The sequence below is a fragment of the Copadichromis virginalis genome, linkage group LG1, assembly GCF_057382275.1.
Source record: "Copadichromis virginalis isolate Kocher_CV1m ecotype Utaka linkage group LG1, C_Virginalis_male_GT1.1, whole genome shotgun sequence".
Lineage (NCBI taxonomy): Eukaryota > Metazoa > Chordata > Actinopteri > Cichliformes > Cichlidae > Copadichromis > Copadichromis virginalis.
In genome coordinates, this window is record NC_140618.1 from 40,155,639 (window position 1) to 40,180,233 (window position 24,595).

Genomic DNA, 24,595 nt, shown 5'->3' on the forward strand with positions numbered 1-24,595 from the left:
TCCGGTCATTGGTACTTCCTGGCTTGTGTAGTTACTAGGTAACAAAAGCTCAACACTGCCCCTAGCGTCCTGGAGCACTTCCGTTGTGTTTTGGAGTTTGCGCGTGTTTTGGGGTTTGCGCGTGTTTTGGGGTTTGCACGTGTTTTGGATTTTGCACGTGTTTTGGATTTTGCATGTGTTTTGGATTTTGCACGTGTTTTGTATTTTGCATGTGTTTTGTATTTTGCATGTGTTTTGGAGTTTGCACGTGTTTTGTATTTTGTATGTGTTTTGGATTTTGCACGCGTTTTGTATTTTGTACGTGTTTTGTATTTTGTACTAGTGATGGGTCGTTCGCGAACGAAATGGCTCTTAGAGCCGACTCTTTGACGTGAACGACACGAGCCGGCTCCTTATCGCGAGCCGTCACGTGGGGTTTTTTTTCTTTTTCTTTCTCTCACCCTCTCTCTCGCCTGCACGTGAGCCTTGTGCTTTACGCTGGGCAGAGGGGGGAGGGGCGGTAGTTACACTCAGTAGCAGGAACAGAGCCAGATGGAGAGAGAGACAAAGAGAGCCAGGGACAAAAACGTGACATTAGAAAGGTATAGTAATCATCCACAACTATTTTCGGTTGCAGATGATAAAGGATTCAGAAAGTTTATTCATCCAGGCCCATATGACAGAGAATATGCATGTTCTTTTTGTTTTGATATTTTAATTTATATTTAATTGGGTTGTGGTTTGCAGTGTTTTGTGTTGTTTTCACTTTAAATTTGTAAAAGGAAAAAGCTGAAAATTTAAATAGTTAAAAGTTGAAATGTGAATAGTTGATTTTTGTATTATATGATTTATTTATTACATTTTATGTGGAGTGAATAAATAAAAGTATATTTACGGTGGCCCCTACAGACAAAGCACATACAAACTTCAAATCACGTACGAACTCTGATGCATGTGCAAACTCCAAAACACGTACAAACTCCGAAGCATGTAAAAACTCAGAAGCACATAAAAACTCAAAACACGTACAAAAGACAACAGAAGTGCTCCAGGATGCTGGGCGCAGTGTGGAGCTTTTGGTATCTTGTGGCTACACAAGCCAGCAAGTACCAACAACCGGATTTGGTGTGTGATGGTAACAGGTAAATGAACTTTTTTTTAAATTATTTGAATATATATGAGTGCCTGTGTATAAATACACAAACAATACACACATGCTTTCAATTGTGTCATTTAAGTGATCTAGTAGCTCTGCTTTGGAAGTTCAGTTCATGCTAGAAATGTTTTTCGGAGTTTGTACGTGTTTTGTCTCTAGGGGCCACCGCATATATTTATATATAAACATACCGGTATATAAATAAAACCACTTTGTTTTACGTTAGTAATTCTTTTTGTGCATAATTTTATATTATTGTTAATAATAAATTAATTAAAGCAACAAAACAACCTGAAGAGCCGGTTCGGAGCCGAAAGAGCCGGCTCTTTTTAGTGAGCCGAACCGAAGAGCCGGAAATCCCATCACTATTTTGTACGTGTTTTGTATTTTGTACGTGTTTTGTATTTTGCATGTGTTTTGTATTTTGTAAGTGTTTTGGAGTTTGCACGTGTTTTGTATTTTGCACGTGTTTTGTATATTGTACGTGTTTTGTATTTTGTACGTGTTTTGTATTTTGCATGTGTTTTGGAGTTTGCACGTGTTTTGTATTTTGCACGTGTTTTGTATATTGTACGTGTTTTGTATTTTGTACGTGTTTTGTATTTTGCATGTGTTTTGTATTTTGTACGTGTTTTGTATTTTGCATGTGTTTTGTATTTTGTACGTGTTTTGTCTTTTGCATGTGTTTTTTATTTTGTAAGTGTTTTGGAGTTTGCACGTGTTTTGGATTTTGTAAGTGCTTTGGAGTTTGCACGTGTTTTGTATTTTGTACGTGTTTTGGATTTTGCATGTTTTTTATATTTTGTACGTGTTTTGTCTTTTGCATGTGTTTTTTATTTTGTAAGTGTTTTGGAGCTTGCATGTGTTTTGGATTTTGCACGTGTTTTGGATTTTGTAAGTGTTTTGGAGTTTGTACGTGCTTTGTCTCTAGGGGCCACCGTACCTTCTTCATGTTTTCAGTGTGACTCTTTGTATCTTCCATTTCTTTCTTTCTTTCCTCTATTTTCATTTTCTCTTCCTCCAACACTTTTTGAGCTTCCAACAATTCTTTCTTCAAATTTTCAATCTCATTTTCTGCCTCATCTTTACGTCTTTTCTCCTCTTCAAGTTGTTGCTTTACATGCAGTAATTCCTTCCTTAGTGTTTCAGCTTCAGCTGTTACATTTGCAGCGTCTTGTGTTGCCAACTGCATTTTCTTTTTTCCCTCTTCAAAAGCTTCCTGCACCTCCTGTAATTCCTGCATCACATTTCCTGCCTCCTTCTTTGCAGTTTGATATTTATTGTTGGCTTCTTGTGCTGTGCTTTTCTCTTCCTCCAATGCTTTTTGAGCTTCCAACAGTTCTTTCTTCATCTTTTCATTCTCCTTTTCTGCCTGTTGTTTTCCCATTTTCTCTCCTTTAAGTTTGAGACCCACATGCAGTAATTCCTGCAATACTACATCAGTTTCAAACTTTGAATCTTTAGCTTCTCCTCTTGATTTTTCTGCCTCTTCTTTTAATTTGATATTTTCAGCCTGTATCATTTGAAGTTCTTCTTGCAGGTTAATCAGCTGTACTGAATTGTGAGGTGAAGCACTCGCCGATCCTCTTCTCGTTCTCCCTCGATTCATTTTGGCCTTTTAAACAAAGGAGCCAACGTTTTGTAGAGGAGTGAAGTGAAGTTTTCGATGTTTCTTCGTCAACTGTCGTTTGTCCTGCACAGAGATGCTGCTGTAGATGTGTCTCTAGCTGTGTCTGGATACAATGAAACATGCTGGAACTAAGTGCTTGTGTTGCACAGTTCTACTGAACATTCCATTTCATGCATGCTCCGCCCACATGGTCAGGAATGTCAGGTGCTGCATCACCAAAGGCTGCTCCCGTTGCCTAGCAATAACAGCTGTTTACTTTTGGGGTCTGGTTCATTATTTAATAAAGAAAACATGTCCAAGTATTGGGTGCTGAGGCTCAGCGCATATTCTAGCCTGCTGTGTGGGTGGGCAGCTAGAAATCACTGGTGGGCAACATGAGTGAGGAGAAAACTGGAGCAGCCAAGCAGGGAGCTGCAGGTTGCTGGTTTGAGTCTCTGTTCAGATGCTGGTGTCTCCTCTCTCTGAGATGTCTGCAAACAGTCCCAGATAAAACAATAAGGATAATAAACAAACACGTGACTAAAATAACAATTATGACTCTGATGTGTTTCATGTGTAGCAGGATGGCCTCTATACAGCAGTCGCTGCAAGCATCCACATCGCCACACTCACTTTTCTTTAAGCAGGCGTGCTGGGCTCCTCCTAAGGAAAGTTTGAAACTTCATTTCCTTCATGCTGGTGAACTTTTTACCAAATATTTCCATCAAAGCTTCTCCATCACTGACAGGGATTGTTTGGATCTTCACACTCATCTCCACCAACCCTAAAAAATGAGTCTCACTTTGCTCATATAATGCCAGGAGTGTCTCCATATTCCACAAAAGTCTGTGCAAACATGTAACAGTATCCCATATTCATATGAATATTATTGATATTATAACAAAAGCTGTCACCAACACAATTGTCACAAGTGCTTTTTTTTATTAGTTATTGCAAATGCTTGATTGCAGTTCTTGCTAGATGACAAAACCACTTATTAGGTTTAGAAGGAAATGACTTTTTCTACATGAGGTAAAGTTGGAGCTGTTTCCCCAAACTAAATTAAATCATCATTTGAAAAACTACAATCTGTATTTACTCTGAACATCTGTGTTAACATTTGAAATTGGAAACATGTAAGTGTAACAAACATGTTAAAACATAAGAAATCAGGAAGGGGCATGTATAGGAATTTCTTTTACTTATGTATTAATCACATTATTTTATTGTATGATGCCTTGGTGCAACTGGATTTTAACATGTCTCACACTCATACAGTAAGACAAATGGTGGGGGTGTAGTAAGGAAGTTGGGGGAAGCAGAAAACTCCACAGGAAGAGTCTTTTGTGTCTTTGAGGACTCTGGGAGGCAGCAAGGGAGTGTGAAACAGCTGTGTACTGCCTTTTGTTCCTGGAGAAGGTATTTAACTGAGAGCCATGCTGGGCTCAGACTCTGCTGACCGTCTGTCCCGCGGTCATGCAGGGACTTCATCAAGCTTGGTTGTCTGTTCTTTGTGTGTTTGATTAAAGAATGTTAGCTACCGCTCACCGCTCGTCTGCAGCTTTATTTAAATGGAAAACTTCCACAACAGCCAACAAAAAGCTTTTTGCTAAAAAAAAGATTCAGAGCAGAAGTTTTTTGCACTGCATTTTAAAATGAAAACATATTGCATTTATTTACAATTAAAGACACAGAGCAGAAAGTGTGTTACTGTTTTACATCCACAGACACACAAGAAAAGAAGCAGGCAACATGAGGTCAAGTTATGGCAATTTTATTTGTGCATTTCAGTTTTTAAAAAACAAGCAAACGTCCCAAGAAGAAGGATGGGGTGAAAGAAAGGTGGAGATTTTAACATTAGGAGGAAGAAACTATTGATGCTGCTGAGTCAGTTCTTTCTCAGCAGTCTGCTCCAGAATCCCCTCCTGTCCTCAGCTTGCTTTTCTTTTTCTTTTGCCTTCAGTTCGTTTAAGGTCTTGTTGAGCTGCTCCTCGGCATCTTTAAATTTTTCTTTCAGCTGCTGTTTGGCCAGTTTCCCTTTGTGTTTGAGGAGCTCTTTAGCTTCCTTTTTGTGCTTTCGCATTTCTTTCAGTGCGTCTTTGCAGTCTTTCTTGGTCACCGTCATTTCTTTCTTGAATACCTTCACCTCAATTTTCTCTTCTGCAAGTTCTTCTTGTACTTTCATCAGTTCCTTCTTCATGTTTTCATTGTGACTCTTTGTATCTTCCATTTCTTTCTTTGCTTCCTGTATTTTCATTTTCTCTTCCTCCAACACTTTTTGAGCTTCCAACAATTCTTTCTTCAAATTTTCAATCTCATTTTCTGCCTCATCTTTACGTCTTTTCTCCTCTTCAAGTTGTTGCTTTACATGCAGTAATTCCTTTCTTAGTGTTTCAGCTTCAGCTGTTACATTTGCAGCGTCTTGTGTTGCCAACTGCATTTTCTTTTTTCCCTCTTCAAAAGCTTCCTGCACCTCCTGTAATTCCTGCATCACATTTCCTGCCTCCTTCTTTGCAGTTTGATATTTATTGTTGGCTTCTTGTGCTGTGCTTTTCTCTTCCTCCAATGCTTTTTGAGCTTCCAACAGTTCTTTCTTCATCTTTTCATTCTCCTTTTCTGCCTGTTGTTTTCCCATTTTCTCTCCTTTAAGTTTGAGACCCACATGCAGTAATTCCTGCAATACTACATCAGTTTCAAACTTTGAATCTTTAGCTTCTCCTCTTGATTTTTCTGCCTCTTCTTTTAATTTGATATTTTCAGCCTGTATCATTTGAAGTTCTTGCAGGTTAATCAGCTGTACTGAATTGTGAGGTGAAGCACTCGCCGATCCTCTTCTCGTTCTCCCCTGATTCATTTTGGCCTTTTAAACAAAGGAGCCAACGTTTTGTAGAGGAGTGAAGTGAAGTTTTCGATGTTTCTTCGTCAACTGTCGTTTGTCCTGCACAGAGATGCTGCTGTAGATGTGTCTCTAGCTGTGTCTGGATACAATGAAACATGCTGGAACTAAGTGCTTGTGTTGCACAGTTCTACTGAACATTCCATTTCATGCATGCTCCGCCCACATGGTCAGGAATGTCAGGTGCTGCATCGCCAAAGGCTGCTCCCATTGCCTAGCAATAACAGCTGTTTACTTTTGGGGTCTGGTTCATTATTTAATAAAGAAAACATGTCCAAGTATTGGGTGCTGAGGCTCAGCGCATATTCTAGCCTGCTGTGTGGGTGGGCAGCTAGAAATCACTGGTGGGCAACATGAGTGAGGAGAAAACTGGAGCAGCCAAGCAGGGAGCTGCAGGTTGCTGGTTTGAGTCTCTGTTCAGATGCTGGTGTCTCCTCTCTCTGAGATGTCTGCAAACAGTCCCAGATAAAACAATAAGGATAATAAACAAACACGTGACTAAAATAACAGTTATGACTCTGATGTGTTTCATGTGTAGCAGGATGGCCTCTATACAGCAGTCGCTGCAAGCATCCACATCGCCACACTCACTTTTCTTTAAGCAGGCGTGCTGGGCTCCTCCTAAGGAAAGTTTGAAACTTCATTTCCTTCATGCTGGTGAACTTTTTACCAAATATTTTCATCAAAGCTTCTCCATCACTGACAGGGATTGTTTGGATCTTCACACTCATCTCCACCAACCCTAAAAAATGAGTCTCACTTTGCTCATATAATGCCAGGAGTGTCTCCATATTCCACAAAAGTCTGTGCAAACATGTAACAGTATCCCATATTCATATGAATATTATTGATATTATAACAAAAGCTGTCACCAACACAATTGTCCCAAGTGCTTTTTTTATTAGTTATTGCAAATGCTTGATTGCAGTTCTTGCTAGATGACAAAACCACTTATTAGGTTTAGAAGGAAATGACTTTTGGAGGTAGCAAGGGAGTGTGAAGCTTAAGGTGTAAAACAGCTGTGTACTGCCTTTTGTTCCTGGAGAAGGTATTTAACAAACCAGCTAAGTATCTTGTAAATTCTTTGTGCTAGTTTTAAAAGCAAGAGGTACTGAGAGTTTGTTTTCTTTGTACATCATATGCATAAAACGTGATAACATCCTTTTAACTTCGAACGACTCACAAAACTTTCTCCCTGTTGAATTCAGGATCACGGGGGATGTGAGCAGGTAAGAAGACCTCTGAGCTTCAAACAGGACCATCAGCCAGAGACACAGCACTTCCGTTCTGTCTTATGGACCCTCGCCACAAAGCATCTGTGTTATTGGGAGTGGAAGATTCTCGCTCAGCATTGGGACTTTAGTGAAGCACATATACAAGCTATAGAACAACAGTGGACAGGTGAGCAGTGCTGAGTTCCTAAAAAAATTATTGACAGTTTTATTGCTATTTTTATTACCTTTTTTGTACTTGTTGGGTTTTTTCATATATATATATATATAAATCTTTACACAGGAAATCATACAAGTTTGAAAAACTGTAATATAAGGCCTGTAATGTCCAGAACCATAGAAGCACTGTTTCATGGGTCCAGTGATTTTATTGAAAATAAATTCTCAAATTTGGCACTGACTGATTCACTCTACAGCATTCTGAGTACCTGAGGTGATTAACTCTGGTCTAGGTCAATTTTAACCCAGATCAAGAATTCTTTCTACAATTCTACTACAACAAATGAACTACAGATCTATTTAGAATATATGGATAGTCTGACATGAGTAAATGGATGCTTAATCCTTAATATTTCAGAGAGCAGATGGTGTTGTTTTTCTTTTGGTTTTTTTACAACATCACTTTTTTGTAGAAAAACGTCTATTATCATACAATATCTTGTCTTATAATGATGACCTGAAGCACAACTACAACTGCCTATACCTGATACCTGAATCTTGGTTAACCAGAGAGATAAAAGCCAGGAGAATAAACCAGATGTTCTCCACTGAACTACCCAAAGTATAGTCTGAATGGCAGCAGAACAAAATGAGAACAGCCCCGCCAACGCTGGAGACAGAGCAATACTGAAGAGTATATGTAAGAAGGATGCAACACATAACAGAAATGCTCAGTGCCTAGTGGATCTAAGAGCAGACTGCAACAACCTCCCTGAAAGGATCCAGTAACCATCACAGTGGCAGACATGTCAAGCAGAGGGATTGGACAGCACCATTCCCTGCCATGTTTAACACCTACTGGATAGGGAAGCTAACAAGCTAACTCCATTAGCATCCTGCAGCACAAATGAACCAGGTGCTAATGGTTGAGACCCACCCGGAATGTCTAACCGAAGGCTGTCCTGATCCCCAAGGATCCCAAGAAGGGGCCGGTCCCATCCAACTACTGGCCAATAACTTGGCTAAACTGCCCACCAGATTGCCCTCCTCCTGAATGGTAGATACTGTACCTCCGTCCATCCAAACCCACACTTGTCCTTGTTGGACATAGTTGGATATAATTGCTAATCTTTCTCTTTGGGTAGATTGGTCCTCCAACCAAGAGCAGTCTCTCCAAGATGACAGCAGTTTGCAACATGGATTGTAATAAGTTTTTCAGCTTTTGTACACTGTTGCAAGAGTTACATTCTGGGCACAGCTTTTTTCTTTAATTCCAAATGCCAGATCTTTGACACCTTGCTTTTAAACTCTATTTGACTTTTAACCTGTTGAACCTTTTTTTTAATTTAAAGTTGAACTTTAAATAAAATATTAAATTATATAAAATAAAATATTGTTTCATTTTGTTGGAGCACTTAAAATGTAAGATATCAGGATGTCATTCAGCTTTGCTTACTGGCCAAGTACCTCGCTTGCTTAACGCTGGTCTGTGGTTACAATACAGACCCAGTGGACTATATGAACTAGTTAGTTACTGTGATTCTATAAATGTTCTGATGGTATAAGAACTGTCTACAGTGACTGTGTTTAACTAAAAGTTCAGATGGATAATTCTTGATATAAATCTAAATTGAAGGTAAGAAAAGCTTCAAAGATCATGGTCACCGGATGCTGTTAATCTGGCTTCATGGAGTGCTCGTAGCTGGAGAAAACCCTACCAAAGGCCTCTATGAGGGGTTGGTGGAAATCTCCCGGACAGATTTGGCAGGTGAGCTAATCAGGGAGGTCACTTCCTTTCACTGGTCAGACTATTTGTCAGTTTTAACAGTCATACAATATTAGTTAACAATATTTCTCCACAGAAAGACCAATAATGCCGTAAGACTGTTTTTCTGTTTGTTCACTGGAATGTGTCTACTTTTTTTTCTTTTCTCTGTTTTCCTCTTCTGGTTTGTTATCCAGAGTTCATCCGACAGAAGGCAAACTCCCAGACCAGCTCTCCTAAAATGTGCTGCGTAATGTGACGGCAACAAGTTTATGCTTATCATCGAGCTATTGTGTTAGCTTTGTTAAAACTTTCTTTATTTAAAGAAATAAAAATGTTATTTTCTATAAATAAAATTACATGATTTGAATTGTGAGTCACATAATGGTTTACATTTTTTAATGAAAGATAGGTGTGTAGCAGCCAGGGGAAAGTTGCTCTCTATTTATTTCTTTTTTTTTTGCCGTGCAATTTTGTCAGGTTTTCTCTACTGCAGCACTTGAACTGTGTTTACCTAGAAGGGCTGTAACAACAGCCTTGCACTGCTGCAGATTTCCATGTGCTGCATCCCATGCCAGTTATCCACACACAAAGAAAGGACAAGACAAGCTGCCCCTAACCTACCCAAAATGCCCCACGCCTGCTGCTTAGGTGTGGGATTTTGCTTCCCCCAAAGGTCCTTGAGGTTCCTGAGATTCCCTAAAGCGCAGATCGTACCTCCCAACATGGGCCAGCTCGCTCCACATGATAGTGCATCCGAGGAGGCGTGGACCCCCCTGCGGAGGCGTGGACCCCCCCTGCGCATGGAGAGACCAAACCATGAAACTGGCGACTCCGGGCACTGGTGCTCCATACTCCTTGCAGGCCCCCTGCATCCCAGACCCCAAACCCCAAGACCCTCACACCAACACTAGTTCACTGGATCTAAGACAGAGCCCAGCTCCTAACAAAAAGCGCCCCTCACAATGATGCTTTACAACACTGCATCTGATGTTTTGTGTTGCACTTGATGTTGTAAGGCTTGGATGCAGCTGCTTGGCCATATAAACCCATTCCATGAAGCCCTCTATGCACTGTTGTCGAGCTAATCTGTAGGCCACATGAAGTTAATATTTGCCTCTCTGCCCTTTGTCCTCCCCTCAAACCGGCTGTCACTCCCTAAGCCGTGGTCTGCTGGAGGTTTCTTCCTGTTAAAATGGAGTTCTTCCTCCACACTGACTCCAGGTGCTTGTTAACAGGGGCTCATCTTACTGTTGGGGTTTATTGTAGGGTCTTTATCTTAAACATAAAGCACCATGAGGCGACTGTTGTTTGGATTTGGTACTGTATAAACAAAATTAAAGTGACAGTCCAAAATAAAGTCATTTTAATGAAATTCTTATTTACTCATTGTGAATAAAGTACAGCAGTACATAACACATTTGATTGATGATTGGTGGTTGATTTATTTAAACTAATATAATCATCCTGCTGCAACCAGGTTTCTGTAAGTCAGAGTAAATCAATTTGTTGATCAATTATTAATTCTTGTACTAACAGAGAGAGCAAACCCCAAGTTAGCAGTTCAGTCAACAGTAAAGCAACATGGAGCGAAGGCGGTGTGCATTTCACTTACTCTTTTGACTGGCCTTACTCTTACTTTGAGGAGAGTAATACTGGGAAAATAATATTGTTTTTCTCACTGAAAGCCATTTCCACTCTGTTTGACTGTTACTTAAGTAGATTAACCTTTGGTTTTATATCTTTTTGTCAGGAAAATACTAGTACAAGACTGAGTTCATATCTTTACTTGTTAAATGTGTATTTTTGACCTGTAGACTTGTAGGATTTGTGGAATAAAGAAACAAACTTACTAGAAATGAAAATGAATGTTTATTTTTGTTCATTTTTTAGTATTTCATACAGCTGACTAGCAATTACACAAGCGTGATTGGGATTAAGTCAACGGACAGGTGAAAAGTATAGACAATGATACATTTTCATTTCTCATTTTAAACAAAGCTATTTCAGGCAAATTTGAAAAGCATAAAATTCAAGCTGCATCAATCTCTCCCATCTCTTGGTTGTCTGTGGAAACAGAAAGAAGATGTTACACATATGTAGTATCTGCACAAAAAAATCACAAACACAGGCTGTAAATTGAGGAGATGTGTTCGTCTGGTGTTCTGGTTTATATGCCTTTCACTCATCCCAGCTACATGCTTCTGACCCTGATCAATTAAAATATATGACATTTCATTGTTTTTTGTTTTAAACCAAATGTTTCCACTAAAGTTATCCTGACAAAGCTTTAATTGGTAAAATAAATGTATAGGAACATGATTTTCTATTATAATGAAGTAAACAAAATTCGAAAACATCCGAGCTTATTTACTTACTTTTTCTAGAACAACTTGTTCCTTTGCACAGGTATGGGCACATTTGAGCCTGTCAAACAACAAACAGAGAGAAATCTTTAAACGCTGCTGCATTTCTTTAAGACACCACATGAACATCTGAGTTTGATGAACAGTTTGATGTACTATATCTATGTTGGTGTTTACTAGTCTCCATGATTGTTCTGTGAAACTAGTGGAGGTAGAAAAGTAAGCCGGGGGCTGAGCAGATAGGTTGAAAGAATTTAAGGTCTTCAGCACACAAAGCAGATAATTAAATAAGCATGCTCTCGTGGTTATGATATTCTGAAGCATATTATTATCTATAGACAATAATACCAAACAGAAATTGCTTCCTCTTCCCTCCATTTTGCATCACCCAATGTCAGTTTTGTGTACATATTTGATCTTCAAACACGTTTTACCCCAGTGACGTTGGTTTTTCTGCTTGTTTGTTAACAGGATTCCAGGTTTTTGTGCTTGTCCCAACTTTTTCTATTTATATAATTATTATTTGAGGAGGAGACAGCTTCATAGTACAGTTACATTTTGTTTGAATTTTGAAAACCTCTCAACCTTTAAGCACAAATGGGTGCAGTAGTAGGTTTGGAAACTAAAGGTGGTGCAGAAAAACGGCAAGTAGACTGGCACTTATACAGTGTTTTTGTGCTCTAATTGAGCACTCAAAATTCTTATTAGCCAGTCGCACAAACATTCATGTAAATGCTCTTTCTTATACTTAAGTACCAGACACACATTTGCACAAATTTATCAATAGCGACTCAGAGTTCAGTATCTTGCTCAAGGTCATTTCAAAATACTTCTTGGTGTTGTCTCAGTCTGGAGTATCACTTCCTGTTCTATCTTACAGTGGTATTTTTGCATTGCTTATCTGTGTAGCCAATTTAATTAAAAACTTATAGATAACGTCTTATTTCATAGTGTAATCTTCCTGCGCTTTATCCAAAGCACACTCTGTTGAATCACCCACTAATTATATTTACAGTGTTCAGTCACTGTGTCTTTAGGGATTCGCTAGCTTAGCATTAGCTCTTCACCTGTCTCTCCTACTCTTTCCTGCTCAGATGTTTAGTTACCCCTTGGCCTACTTTACTAATAACTATACTTGTTATAAATGTAGCTTGTTTGTAGCTCCGGAGGCCCCGTCAGTTCTCTTCCATCGGATTTTCCCGAGCAGTTGGGAAAACATGATTGCTGAGTGATGGTGAGGAGGAAGCGTAGTCCTAAATAGAAGCCCCCGGTACACTACCTGTCATGGTCCTGGGTCGTGCGACCCAGTGTTTTGTGTTTTAGCCTATTTTGATGTTTATTCTTTGTTTAGGGTCACTAAGGCAGTCCAGCCATTTGTACATATTACCCGTGTATTAAGTCTCCCTTGCCCTTCGTGTGTTTATGTCTGCGTGTCTTATATTGTCAAGTCCATGCTGTCAGTTATGTCATCTCCCCTGTACTACGTCTCCCCGGTTCATGTGTCTTGTTTAATCTCCATGTTTCCTGTTTTACTTTGAAAGTCTGTATTCACGGTCAGTGTATTCAGTTTCACTCCTTCTGTCCTGTCGTTAAGTTCAGCTGTGTTCCCATGTGTGTCTCCACTTCCCCTGATCACCTCATGTGTGTATTTAAGCCTTCTGTTTTTTGCATGTCATTGTCAGGTCGTCTGTTTGCATCCCCATAGTGTTTCGTCATAGTTTACTCAGTGTTCATAGTTTGTCATCGCATTTTCACTGAGTTTCTTAGTCCTTTAGTTTTCTGAGTGTTCACAGTTTTCTTAGTTTTCATAGCTTCATGCTTTTTCGTGTGCCAACATCCAAATAAAGGATCGTCTTCTGTTCAGCCAGCAACTCCGCCTTTCAGCATCTGCTTTTGGGTCCTGTTTCCATTCACATCGGCGCACCCCGCCGTAACACTACCAACCCAACCATGTGTTGAAGCATTTTTCCCCACATGGCGACACACCTGGAACATCTATACATCCATCCATTTTCTTCAGATTCTCTGGGGCCGGGTAGCAACCTAAGCAGAAAAGCCCAGACCTCCCTCTCCCTAGCTCAGGGGTGGGCAACTCCAGGCTTCGAGGGCCGGTGTCCCTGCAGGTTTTAGATGTGTCCTCGAACCAACACAGCTGATTTAAACGGCTAAATTAGCTCCTCAACCTGTCCTGAAGTTCTTCAGAGGCCTGGTAACGAACTAATCATGTGATTCAGGTGTGTTGACCCAAGGTGAGATCTAAAACCTGCAGGGACACCGGCCCTCGTGGACTGAGAATGCCCACCCCTGCCCTAGCTGCCTCCTCCAGCTTGTCCAGGGGAACACCAAGGAGTTCCCATACCACCCAAGAGATATTATCTAGAGTTGGATGTCTCGAGACTGGTCTTGGTCTCGAGACCACTTTTACGTGGTCTTGGTCTCGACTGACTTTGGTCTCGGTCTTGGTCTCGCTGTTTCGGTCTTGCATTCTCAAATCGACATAGTGTTCGGGAGATTTGGAGTCAACCATCAGCGGAGCGGGGGGGTGGCTTACTGGGCTTAAGCCCGGGTCATTTTTTCAGAAGCATGGGGTCTTTTGGAGTGTAATTTGTTAGTTAGATGCCTGACTGACAACTGTATAAAACAAAAACAACACACGAAGCTAGAGATGGACCGATCCGATATTACGTATCGGTATCGGTCCGATACTGACCTAAATTACTGGATCGGATATCGGAGAAAAATAAAAAATGTAATCCGATCCATTAAATATCACGAAAGCACCTCGCAAAACTTGCAACACGCCGTAACTCACCTCAGAACGTTAGCACTCGGAGCAGTATGCATCACGTGATAGAGCAGCTGTGGCATGCCGGACCTGTCGGTGGTCTGGATAGCATGTGGAGCTTCGCTAGCAACCTGGCATTTCATCTCCGACAAAGTTATCCCCGAGAGAAGTAAAGCAAGTGTGTAAGTCCATCTCTGAATGTTTGTAAAGCATTCCCACGTTAAGCTTAACAAGCGACTGCCTCTCGCTCTCCGGCTGCTACTTCAATCATGAAACTGCTTAATGATCAGCTGATCGGCTTTTCTGTCGCGAGTCCGTCTCTCTTGTTTGTTTTTGGCCCACTTTGCACCAGAAAGAGGAAACCAGCGGCTGAACAACAGCAGCACGTTTAAGCTTGGTCAGCTGTTGTTAGAATTTATTTATTATTACTTTCTACTCGAGGATCTTTTTCTACGTAGCTGACGGCTGGTAACTGTGCAGGGGCGGATCTAGCAAAGTTTAGCCAGGGGGGCCGATAGGGCATGAACAGGGAAAAGGGGGCACAAAGACATACTTTTCTTTCTTATTCTCATTTAAAATGTCTAGCTTTTAATAAATAATTATCTGACACCCAAAGTTTTAATTTGATGTAAAATGAATAGAAGTCAATTACTGTATATAGTGACTGTTAAGTCTAATATATATACCCTAGTAAGCTATAGTACTTTTTCCTTTGGGAAGGTACCATCTGTGCAGTCTGCAATTTTGTTGAAGAAAGATGTTGAATCTATTTAATATTTCTTGAAAAATAATTGATTTCTGTGCATTTTTTTTCACACTGCATCAAATTAAGGTTGATTACGTCGATTAAGCATCATGAGGTGGAGCGTGAGGGGTGGTTCCCTATTTTTTATTTATTTATTTTTGCTGTTGCTGGGAGTTGGAACCCTATTAGTTAGGTTGCTTAATATTTACGCTAAGTACTCTTTAAAATACCAGAATAGGGAGGATGGTGTAGGTCTAAGTTTATTAGATTGATCAGTATTGCTGAACTATGAAATATTTTTTTTGTATACAGGTATAACAGAATAGCTTTAGTGTAGTTGTTGTTTTAAACTTGAGTATGAACTTGCAGACTTGCAAAATGCAGCAAGATATTTTAAAAAACAGTTTTGTTGATTAAAAAACACTATATCGGATTCATATCGGTATCGGCAGATATCCAAATTTATGATATCGGTATCGGTATCGGACATAAAAAAGTGGTATCGTGCCATCTCTACACGAAGCACAGCGCGCACCGTCGTAAATTCCCCCTAATTTTGATATGATCCGAGCTCAGGCACTAGGCGACTGAGCACAGCACACATGTGAGCGAGAAGCTGCTGCCTGCGAGTTTGCTGCAGACAGAGGAGAGCTTAAGTTTGACCAGGTACCAAAGCAAATCATTCATACTGAACTAATAATGTAAATATGACGGTGTATCACAAAAGATTGATATCAAACTGATCACTTGGTTGCGTTACTTGCTCTTCGAGTGAATCAACAAATAGACAAATAAAAAGCCGAACAGCAACGCTGATTTTTTAGAGTCTTAGCTTTCATTTCATATTTTCAGTTGTTTCCCTCCACGGCTAAACAAACCCTCTCAATCGGTTTCAGTTGTGTACTGATGAACACAACAATGGACATAAGGAGCTTCTTTCAAAGAAAAAACTCTGGTAGATGTTATTTTATATATTATGCTTTGGATGTTGTTCAGTATATCTATGCAAAACAAGAGGGATTTCAATACACAGCAGGATATTCACAGTTGAAACCAGATGTTTACACTTTATGGAAAAAACATAAAAACTTTTTTTTACTGTTAAACATCAGTTTAGAGTAAACTTCTGTTTTAGATAAATAAATATTGAAATATCTTTCGAATTAGTTAAATGTCAGAATAAAGAGAGACAGAGCTTCTATTTTTATCACTTTCATCAAATGTAGGAGTACATATACACTAAGTTTATTGTTAATTAATAAGAAAACTCCAGACGATTCCATTCTGAGCTGAAGAAGCTTCTGATTGGTTCGTAGAGTCCATGTGAGTAAACTGGTGGCACAGCTGTGGATGCATATAAGGCAAAACACAGAGCCTGTTTCTGTGACATGGGAACATCAGGAGATGTCAACCAAAACACCAGGAACAGAATTGTGGAGCTCCATAAGTGTGGCTCAGTTTGAATACAATTTGGTGCCATTTGCAATTAAGAAATACAGACAGTTTGATGCAGCCCCGACTTTGTTCTGCCTTGCTGCTTAATTAAAAAAATAGTTTAAGGTGTCCTGCATATGTGATTTTTTTTTCCTATATGAAGTCATTCTTTTTTGAACAAAACTCAAAATAGAGCCTGATAATCTTTCAGTCATTTCTACCCTCACCTAATTTCCTTAAATTCCTGTGTGAGAGCTGCTCGGCTCTCACACAGGGGCTCAGCTATGCTCCAATCCCTCCATACTGCGGCCAATCACATGCGAGGATATAGGATAATATCATTATGTGAAAAACAGAGAGGGTGAGAGACGCGACAGTCACGTGGAGCGTGCGTCTGTCCTCTCAGTGAGTAAGATAGTGGACAGCGGTGAGGAGGGCTGTGTGAAAGCAAAAACACATAAATATGCCTGACACCCGTAAACGAAACAGCATCTGGCTGCAGTTTAAAGACTTTTTTTGTCTCGGTCTTTGTCTCATCTTAACTTGGTTATTTCTTGGTCTCGGATTAGGCGGTCTTGACTACAAGTGTAATATTATCTCACCAGTGGGTCTACTCCAGGGCTTGTCCCAGTGGGACATGCCCAGAACACCTCACCCAGGAGGCATCCTTGTCAGATGCCCGAACAACCTCAACTGGCTTCGTCCGATGTGGAGGAGCAGCGGCTCTACTCTGAACCCCTCCCGGATGGCTGAAATCCTCACCCTATCTCTAGGGTAGAGGGCAGCCACCCTTTGGAGGAAGCTCATTTCTGACGCTTGTATCCACAATCTCATTCTTTCGGTCACTACCCAAAGCTCGTGACCATAGGTGAGAGCAGGGACATAAATCCACCAGTAAATCGAGAGCCTCAGACTTGGATGTTCTGACTTCCTGTCTGTTCACACTCTGGTGCTAACCACTCCAAACAAAATCAAACAAAATTGGTGTCAATCAATTGTGCTACATTTCTGCTGGTTTGTGCTACAAAAATTTTCGTTTGTGCCGCTATCATTTTAAAGATATTATCTAAAGTTTTTAGAGAACTCACACATGCACTGATAAACACAGTCCCACCCACATTCCAAGGATTCCCTCTATAAACCACCACTGTGCAATAACTATTTATATGTAAATACTGTCCAATACTGTCCAAGTGCTGCAGAAACTAAAACTCACTTCCTGCAACCTCCATCCGGTCGAAGCAGATGGCTGCCATGACCTCTGTTTACTTGTTTATAAGACAGGAGGGAGGTCTTTACCTTACAATATAAAGTGCTTTGAGGCAACTGTTGTTGTGATTTGACGCTATAAAAATAAAATTGAATTAAACTAATTGAATTTAGAGTGGAGTAGCCAAGAACTGAACCACTGACCTTCCAACTGTTAATCCAGCTTCCTTTTTTCTTTATAAAAAAGGAAAGAAAAAGAAACGAAAAGAAACGAGGTACATACTGCAGGTATAAAGGCGATTCACTCGAAGGATGTCATTGGCACTCATCTCTGTAGCTCTGCCAATGGCTACATTCTCATCGGGTATGGGAACGATGGTTGGCTCCCTGTCTCTTGAGAAGGCAAACCTGGGGTGCAAACACACAGTAGTAAGGCAAATTGTGATTGTAGTCTCAAACAAGTGTCATTATAACAACTACAAAGAGAAGGCTAAAAACATGAAATTATAATATGGGCTTCAGCTTGAGCAATGCAGCAGGGAAAGGTCAGTCAAGAGGATTATCTACCTAATTATTACCTAATTGACTCTGCCAAACAGAGTCCTTATTGCCATTTCAGACATTTAACAGAATGGGATATAAATGTTTCAAGGTTTATCATCTGCCCAAAAAGAGCCCAAAGGCAAAGTCCTGCACGCCATTATTGTCCATCATGTAGCATTTGCTCGTTAGGCAGCAAGCTAGCACTCTGTGACGAGCTAATGTGGCTTTTGTCTATAAATGTGTGCGTTGTAGGCAGCTGCAATATTATTACTGATAATAAAATTATCATCATTATTATTGTTATTATTATTATTGTTATAGCACTCAATGTGTAAACTGTTTCATTGGTTACCACAGCTTTATACTGGTTTGAATTACTGGTTTTCTCAATGGCCAGTGTGGTAAGAGAAGTTGATTACAACACACATGTACACAGGATGTAGAAAATTAAAATCTTGAAAATGAAAGGACAGAAAACAGATAAAACTGTGTCAAATAAAACTGTGTTATTATGACATAATTTTTAAATAAATATACATTTGAAGCATGTTCAGGGAGTGAACTGATATCTTACCTTCCATAGTGCATAACAGAGTTGTAGTCATAGGGAGTATCAAGGTTCCTTGTGTTGATTTTCCTAAAGTTATGCTCCATCCCTGTGGGGGTTCAAACAACTCAGTCAATGTTTGTCTCTTACTCCAGGCTGAGCATTAAAATGTCACAAAAGTTCAGTTCACCCTACAGCTGTGTGAGAGCACCTGGGTAACTTTTTTCCTTTGCACAAAAACAAAGAAATCTATTGATTTGTGTCCATGGACACAAGAGCTTTCCAGCTTTAAAGAGAGAGCTCTCCATATGGACATGGGAGGGCTGGGACAGTTGTAAGTCATTTCACCTTGCGCTTCCACATAGTGACTTGTGCATTTATTTTGATGCTACTTTTACACTTAAGAGGTGTGACTTCTTTTGCTGCTGACTTCCATTTTGAATAATGTTTGCCTATGTTAACCCTTTCACGCATGGTGGTTGCTACAGTTTACAGCTATTTAAAGGCTGTGTTCTTGTATTTGTGTCACTGCTGATGGTATACTTGCAAAATAAACCATTACACACTGATGTGTCACACCCACTGGTCGTTTAATGTTACAATAGATGTATGAAATGTTTCATTGTAATTTTATTATTTAACCCTGTCATGCATGAATTATGACAAACTCAATCAGGATTTATTTGTGTTCATCTTTTCATGCCTAAAGATGAATACAAATACTTAAGAAAATAAATCCTGATTGAGTTTGTCATAATTCATGCATGACAGGGTTAATATACAAAAACTACTCAGGTTTGGACAATAAAATTACTTGGTTAACTTTAATACTTTTTGTTAATATTCAATTCAATTTTATTTATACAGCACCAAAGCATAACAAGGCACTTTATATTGAAAGGTAGACCCTCCAATAATACATACAGAGAAAAACCCAACAATCATATGACCCCCTTTGAGCAAGCACTCTGGCGACAGTGGCTCAGGGAGGGGCGCCATCCGCCGTGACAGGTTGGAGTGAGTGAAGGAATGCAGGTCAAAAGACTAATATACAACACATATCCATCCATCCATTCGCGTCCACTTATCCTTTTCAGGGTCGCGGGGGGCGCTGGAGCCTATCCCAGCTGTCATAGGGCGAGAGGCGGGGTACACCCTGGACAGGTCGCCAGTCTGTCGCAGGGCCAACACACAGGGACAGACAACCATTCACACTCACATTCACACCTATGGGCAATTTGGATTAACCAATTAACCTATCCCCACAAGCTGCATGTCTTTGGACGGTGGGAGGAAGCCGGAGTACCCGGAGAGAACCCACGCAAACACGGGGAGAACATGCAAACTCCACACAGAAAGACCCCGGCCTGATGGTGGAATTGAACTCAGGATCTTCTTGCTGTGCGGCAGCAGTGCTAACCATCGTGCCACCGTGCTGCACACACATATACATACATCTTTTTTTGAAAAGCACAGAGGAACAAAACATTCTTCCAATTCAAATAGATTAGTCTCAAACTTATAAATAAATTTAATAAATAAATAAAAGAATTCCACAGACAGATTTGATTATTGTGAATGTTTCACATTTTGCCCTACATTGTTTGTACTTTGGGTTGTTTGAAATATCCTAAAAAAACATGATTATTGCTCTACTGTTGGTAAATGAACTGTCATTTATGTAGAAGTTTTTTTTGTCATCCTGACCACTTAAAGATTTTTTCTGACTGTTGTTTCTGGCTGTTGTTTGTCATGTGACCCACCTGGGATGACGTTCTCTAGCAAGATGCGTACATGTTGGTCTCTGTCTGAACGCGTCTGTTCATGGTCGAAGCCCAGGGCATGGAGCACCTCGTGTTGGACTATCTGGTGGAAAACACAGCCCTGGCGACTCAGTGACACTATCTGGCCACCCCCACGACGCCCAACAAAAGAGTAACACCTGAAAAAGAGCGGTAAATAAAAATTTTATGACAAACCAGTAAAACAGCTTCCTCACTCAGAAAATCCTGCGTTAGATGAAAAGTTTGCCTGTAGAATTCAAGTATAAATGCCTACTTTGTGTTGGACTTACCCATCACGAGACTGAATGTCCAGAAAGTCTCTTTCTCTGCTCTGGGGCCTAAAGCTGACGCACGTGGCTGCTTCAAATGACCTCAGACCTTGCTCGATGACGTCACGTTCCCTGCGGGCTTCACAGAAAAACATGTATTGTGGTTCTAGTTTGTTGTGGCATTATATTCAACTAAGACTGAGCACAATGCTGCTACTCCTGAGTAACTGCTTACTACTTACACTGGCCTATAAATCAATCAAATCTATGTTACTGCCTCAAAATCAGCTGATGTTTTTGTACAACTTTAATGAATTTATAGAAAGCATAAAATATTCTTCATTATGTTGGCTTGAAGCTTGTAAAGATTGGTCATAACATTGAACTGCTCCCCCCCAGTATCTTTGATGTGGCATAGCTAACAGAAATTTTCAGGGTAAAATACATCTGTCCCATTTTATCTACATATCTTAACTATAACTAACTTTGAGTGTTATTATATTGGGATATATCATAGGTTCAATAACAAGACACCCCCAGTGTAATGTCTGTGGCACTCCGGATGCTTTGTCAGGTAATTCCCTGGAGAAAACTTGTCAAACTTGCCAAAAAAAATAAATAATTTTTTTTGATTGTGACACTGGAAGAAGGTGTAAATTTTATTTGTAGTTTCCTCTAACTAGTTCCTGCACTTTTGAATTAAAGAGCGCCTCTTGGGTTGGATTGAGCCAAAAGCACAATGGAAGGAAAAAGGCATTAGAACCGAGAAAACAGCAATTTTATCTGCAACATTAAGGTCTTCAAAATTGCGACTGAATATCTTGTATCAGTCTCCATGCTAAGCTTTGGCAAAGCTTTATATATAATTTTATATTACATCTATCTGATACAGATTGATGTATATTTAGGTTGTTTTTTTTTATATATCGGAGGAAATTTATGTGTAACTGACTAATTCCTTTTTTAATAAACTGTCCTTTTCAGTTTCCTTGGTAGTATTTTTAAACTCTTTGTATTCTCTGTACACAAAAACCTTTCTGTATGTCATTAAAATACTTGTTTAGTGTTTAGTCTTTTGACCAAACAGCTGTATTTGAAGCCCTGAGATGAGAACCCGTTGATTTCTCTTTGTATTTAGAGGACACTAAAATGTGGAATCTCAGAGGGAAAAGGTTTGGGAAGCAGCTTTGCCCACTAATGGAAAAAAAAACAAACCCCAAAACAAACCCTACAGACGGAGAAAATCATTCTAATAGTTTTCAGTTAAACCTGAAAAATTAGCAGAAAGCTCAATAAAAAGGAATGTTTCCATGTATCTAGACTTACAGTACTGGTCGGAGATTCGATAAGGTACAACAACTCTGCCATTGTTTTTAGGCCACAAACAGCCTCGAGCCGTACACGGATCAGCGTTCTGTAGACCTGTTGGCACTGCTATGTCTCCAAATATGACCAGAGGTTCATCCAAGTTCTTTCCTGTAAAGTATGGAAAGAAAAACATATTTTCCGTGTACTTTCGATGGTTTCATTAACACATCAACTCAGTTTTTAAGGTTAGCCCCTGGATGTTGTTACTAAAGCTGTATATTTACTACTGATGAATAGGAACTGAAGTGAAGTTGAACATACCAAGATTAGCATTAGCCTTCTCCAGCAGTGTCGAGATACTGAAATCATCACCCTCAGTGTTGTTTCCTGTTCAATATGAAGCACATATGTTTGACTGTTCTATAAGGACAAGGTCACATGTTACAACATCACAAAGACATGTCAAGGAGTCAGGCAAATCCAATATGGACCAATTATAATAAATAAATAAATGAATACAAATCAACATGAATAAGAGCATATCTCACAGTGTGATGACATACAAGTGCTAAATGTAAAAAATAGCAAAGTCTTACCGGAGTTTTCAACACTTTTTTTAAAAGGTGCCTGTAATAAGATAAAAGGGTTTATAAGGACTAGTATTTGATTTGTTTGCAAGTTCAAAAATGCTTGAAGATTAAAATTGCAAATTCCAATTTATACAATAAATTAATAAAATGAAAAACAGAAGTATTCTCTTTGTGTTCTTATGTTTTGTTTTGAAGAAAGCTTGTATTCCATTTTAACAAAATAAAACATCTTGGTCAAATCAGAGAGGAAATCTACGTCTGCATACTTAACTACAACGCTTACCTCTATAACAAAAGTGTGGGCGAAGCACAAGAACACGCTGAGCACAGCCGCCTGGAGGATCATGGCTGGTTACTGAAGAAGAGCAGCCGACTGAGAAAATACCTGCTGAAAACACAAGTGTTCGGCTTATATAGTTAGAAAGGCCAGCTGAATTCTGTCCTAATATGGCATGCTGTTCAACCAGTACTCATTACTCAACTGAAAATGACAGTTGTTACTTAAACACGTCTGTTTCAACATATTATGAAATTAGACAAAAAGGCTGTTGCTGTCTTTATATTATGTCACAGTCCAAATATTATAGTTACCATCAATGTATTTAAATCTGTCAAACATGGTGGAGGAGTGTTATGGCACAGGCATGTATGTGCGGCTGTTAGTGGCACGGGGTCAGTGTTCACTGAAGATGTGGTTGCTGATAGAAGTTATAGGGTGAATTCTTAAGTTTACAGCCTTATACTCTGCTAACATTTAGCCAACTGCTTCAAAACTCTCCTAGTGACTAACCAGAGCATGCTGTTCATTTTCTGAAGATGAAATTGGAACAGCCTGAAGACAATCTCAGGACAAAAACCAACCTCCCAGGCTGCAGGAGACTTGGGGTGGGTGAATGACCTAAATAAATATTTTAATAGGTTTGATCAAACGCCCACCACAGCATCGTCCCCCCTGCTGCAATCTCCTTCATCTTCAGGGACCGCCTGTCCTTCATCTCAGGACTTCACACCTCTCAGCTCCCAGCCATCACACCCACCCCCGGCTTCTGTGGACTCCAACATACACACCCCTCCCCCAAAATCCACTCTTTCTATCTCAGCACTTCAAGTGAGGAATGAGCTTCGCAAGATCAAGGTGCAGAAGGCTGCAGGTCCAGATGGCGTCAGCTCCAGGCTCCTGAGATGCTGTGCAGATGAACTGTGTGGCATCCTAGGATATCTGTTCAACCTGAGCCTGTCACTGGGGAAAGTACCACAGCTGTGGAAGACCTCCTGTGGTACCGCTACCAAAGACCTCCCGTCCCAAGGACCTCAGCAGCTACAGGCCGGTAGCCCTGACATCGCATCTGATGAAGACCCTCGAGAGGTTGGTTCTAAACCATCTGCGCTCCCTGGTGAGGTCTTCATTGGATCCGCTGCAGTTTGCTTACCAGCCTGGCATCGGGGTGGAGGACGCCATCATCTACCTCCTGCACCGAGCTCTGACTCACCTGGAGAAGCCTGGAAGCTCTGTGAGGATCATGTTCTTTGATTTCTCCAGTGCTTTCAACACCATCCAGCCACGACTTCTGAGAGACAGGCTGGAGCTATTGGGAGTGGACCACCACATGTCCCAGTGGATACTGGACTACCTCACAGGACGTCCACAGTATGTGAACATCCAGGGAGTGGACATTGAGATAGTGGACTCTTATAGGTACCTGGGTGTTCACCTGAGTAATAAACTGGACTGGAGTCACAACACTGATGCTCTTTACAGGAAGGGTCAGAGCAGACGCTACCTGCTGAGGCGGCTGAGGTCATTTGGAGTCCAGGGAGCGCTTTTAAAGACCTTCTATGACTCTGTGGTGGCATCTGTCATTTTTTACAGTGTGGTTTGTTGGAGCAGCAGTTTATCTGCAGCTGAGAGGAAGAGGTTGGATAAACTCATGAGGAAGGCCAGCATCCAGGTAAGGAAATTTCAAAAAGTTGATTCTGTTCATCTGGATGTAGTGTTTTCAGTGGAAGAAATGTTTTGTCACTCATCCAAGGCACCTAAAAAAGCTCCAGCCGATCCAGGAAAGAAGGTGAAACTGCCGTCTAAGCAAAAACCCTTAGTGATCCCGTATGTATCAGGAGTATCAGAACAATTGGGGCGATCGTGGCTCAAGAGTTGGGAGTTCGCCTTGTAATCAGAAGGTTGCCGGTTCGAGCCCCGGCTTGGACAGTCTCGGTCGTTG

General features: G+C 40.3%; 1 protein-coding gene and 1 long non-coding RNA gene across 3 annotated transcripts; one reads left to right on the plus strand and one right to left on the minus strand.

The window, feature by feature from the left end:
- The first annotated feature begins 457 nt into the window (after positions 1 to 457).
- Positions 458 to 10,219, plus strand: LOC146719274 (uncharacterized). Of its 2 annotated transcripts, XR_014921292.1 has the most exons (4): positions 458 to 581; positions 6,849 to 7,041; positions 8,668 to 8,799; positions 8,994 to 10,219. It is a non-coding gene; the product is annotated as an uncharacterized LOC146719274 (long non-coding RNA). The 2 variants fall into 2 exon arrangements; XR_014921289.1 differs by lacking the exon at positions 458 to 581 and having other exon boundaries at positions 5,532 to 7,041.
- A 430-nt stretch (positions 10,220 to 10,649) lies between these two features.
- LOC146719275 (hatching enzyme 1.2-like) lies at positions 10,650 to 22,774 on the minus strand. Its single transcript, XM_085462695.1, has 10 exons — positions 22,660 to 22,774; positions 22,383 to 22,413; positions 22,108 to 22,173; positions 21,805 to 21,954; positions 20,500 to 20,617; positions 20,189 to 20,367; positions 18,453 to 18,534; positions 17,619 to 17,743; positions 11,175 to 11,223; positions 10,650 to 10,863 (listed from the first exon to the last, which is right to left on the minus strand). Exons 1-9 carry the CDS (start codon positions 22,720 to 22,722, stop codon positions 11,180 to 11,182), a joined length of 858 nt encoding a protein of 285 aa, XP_085318821.1. The 5' UTR covers positions 22,723 to 22,774; the 3' UTR covers positions 10,650 to 10,863; positions 11,175 to 11,179.
- Positions 22,775 to 24,595: the final 1,821 nt, after the last annotated feature.

Excerpts from the sequence above, each read along its gene's own strand:
- LOC146719275 (XM_085462695.1), bottom strand. The coding sequence starts at position 22,722 with ATGATCCTCCAGGCGGCTGTGCTCAGCGTGTTCTTGTGCTTCGCCCAC. Across the intron at positions 22,414-22,659 it reads CCCACACTTTTGTTATAGAG|GCACCTTTTAAAAAAAGTGT; the intron begins GTAAGCGTTGTA and ends ATCTTATTACAG. Across the intron at positions 17,744-18,452 it reads TCTGTTATGCACTATGGAAG|GTTTGCCTTCTCAAGAGACA; the intron begins GTAAGATATCAG and ends TTTGCACCCCAG.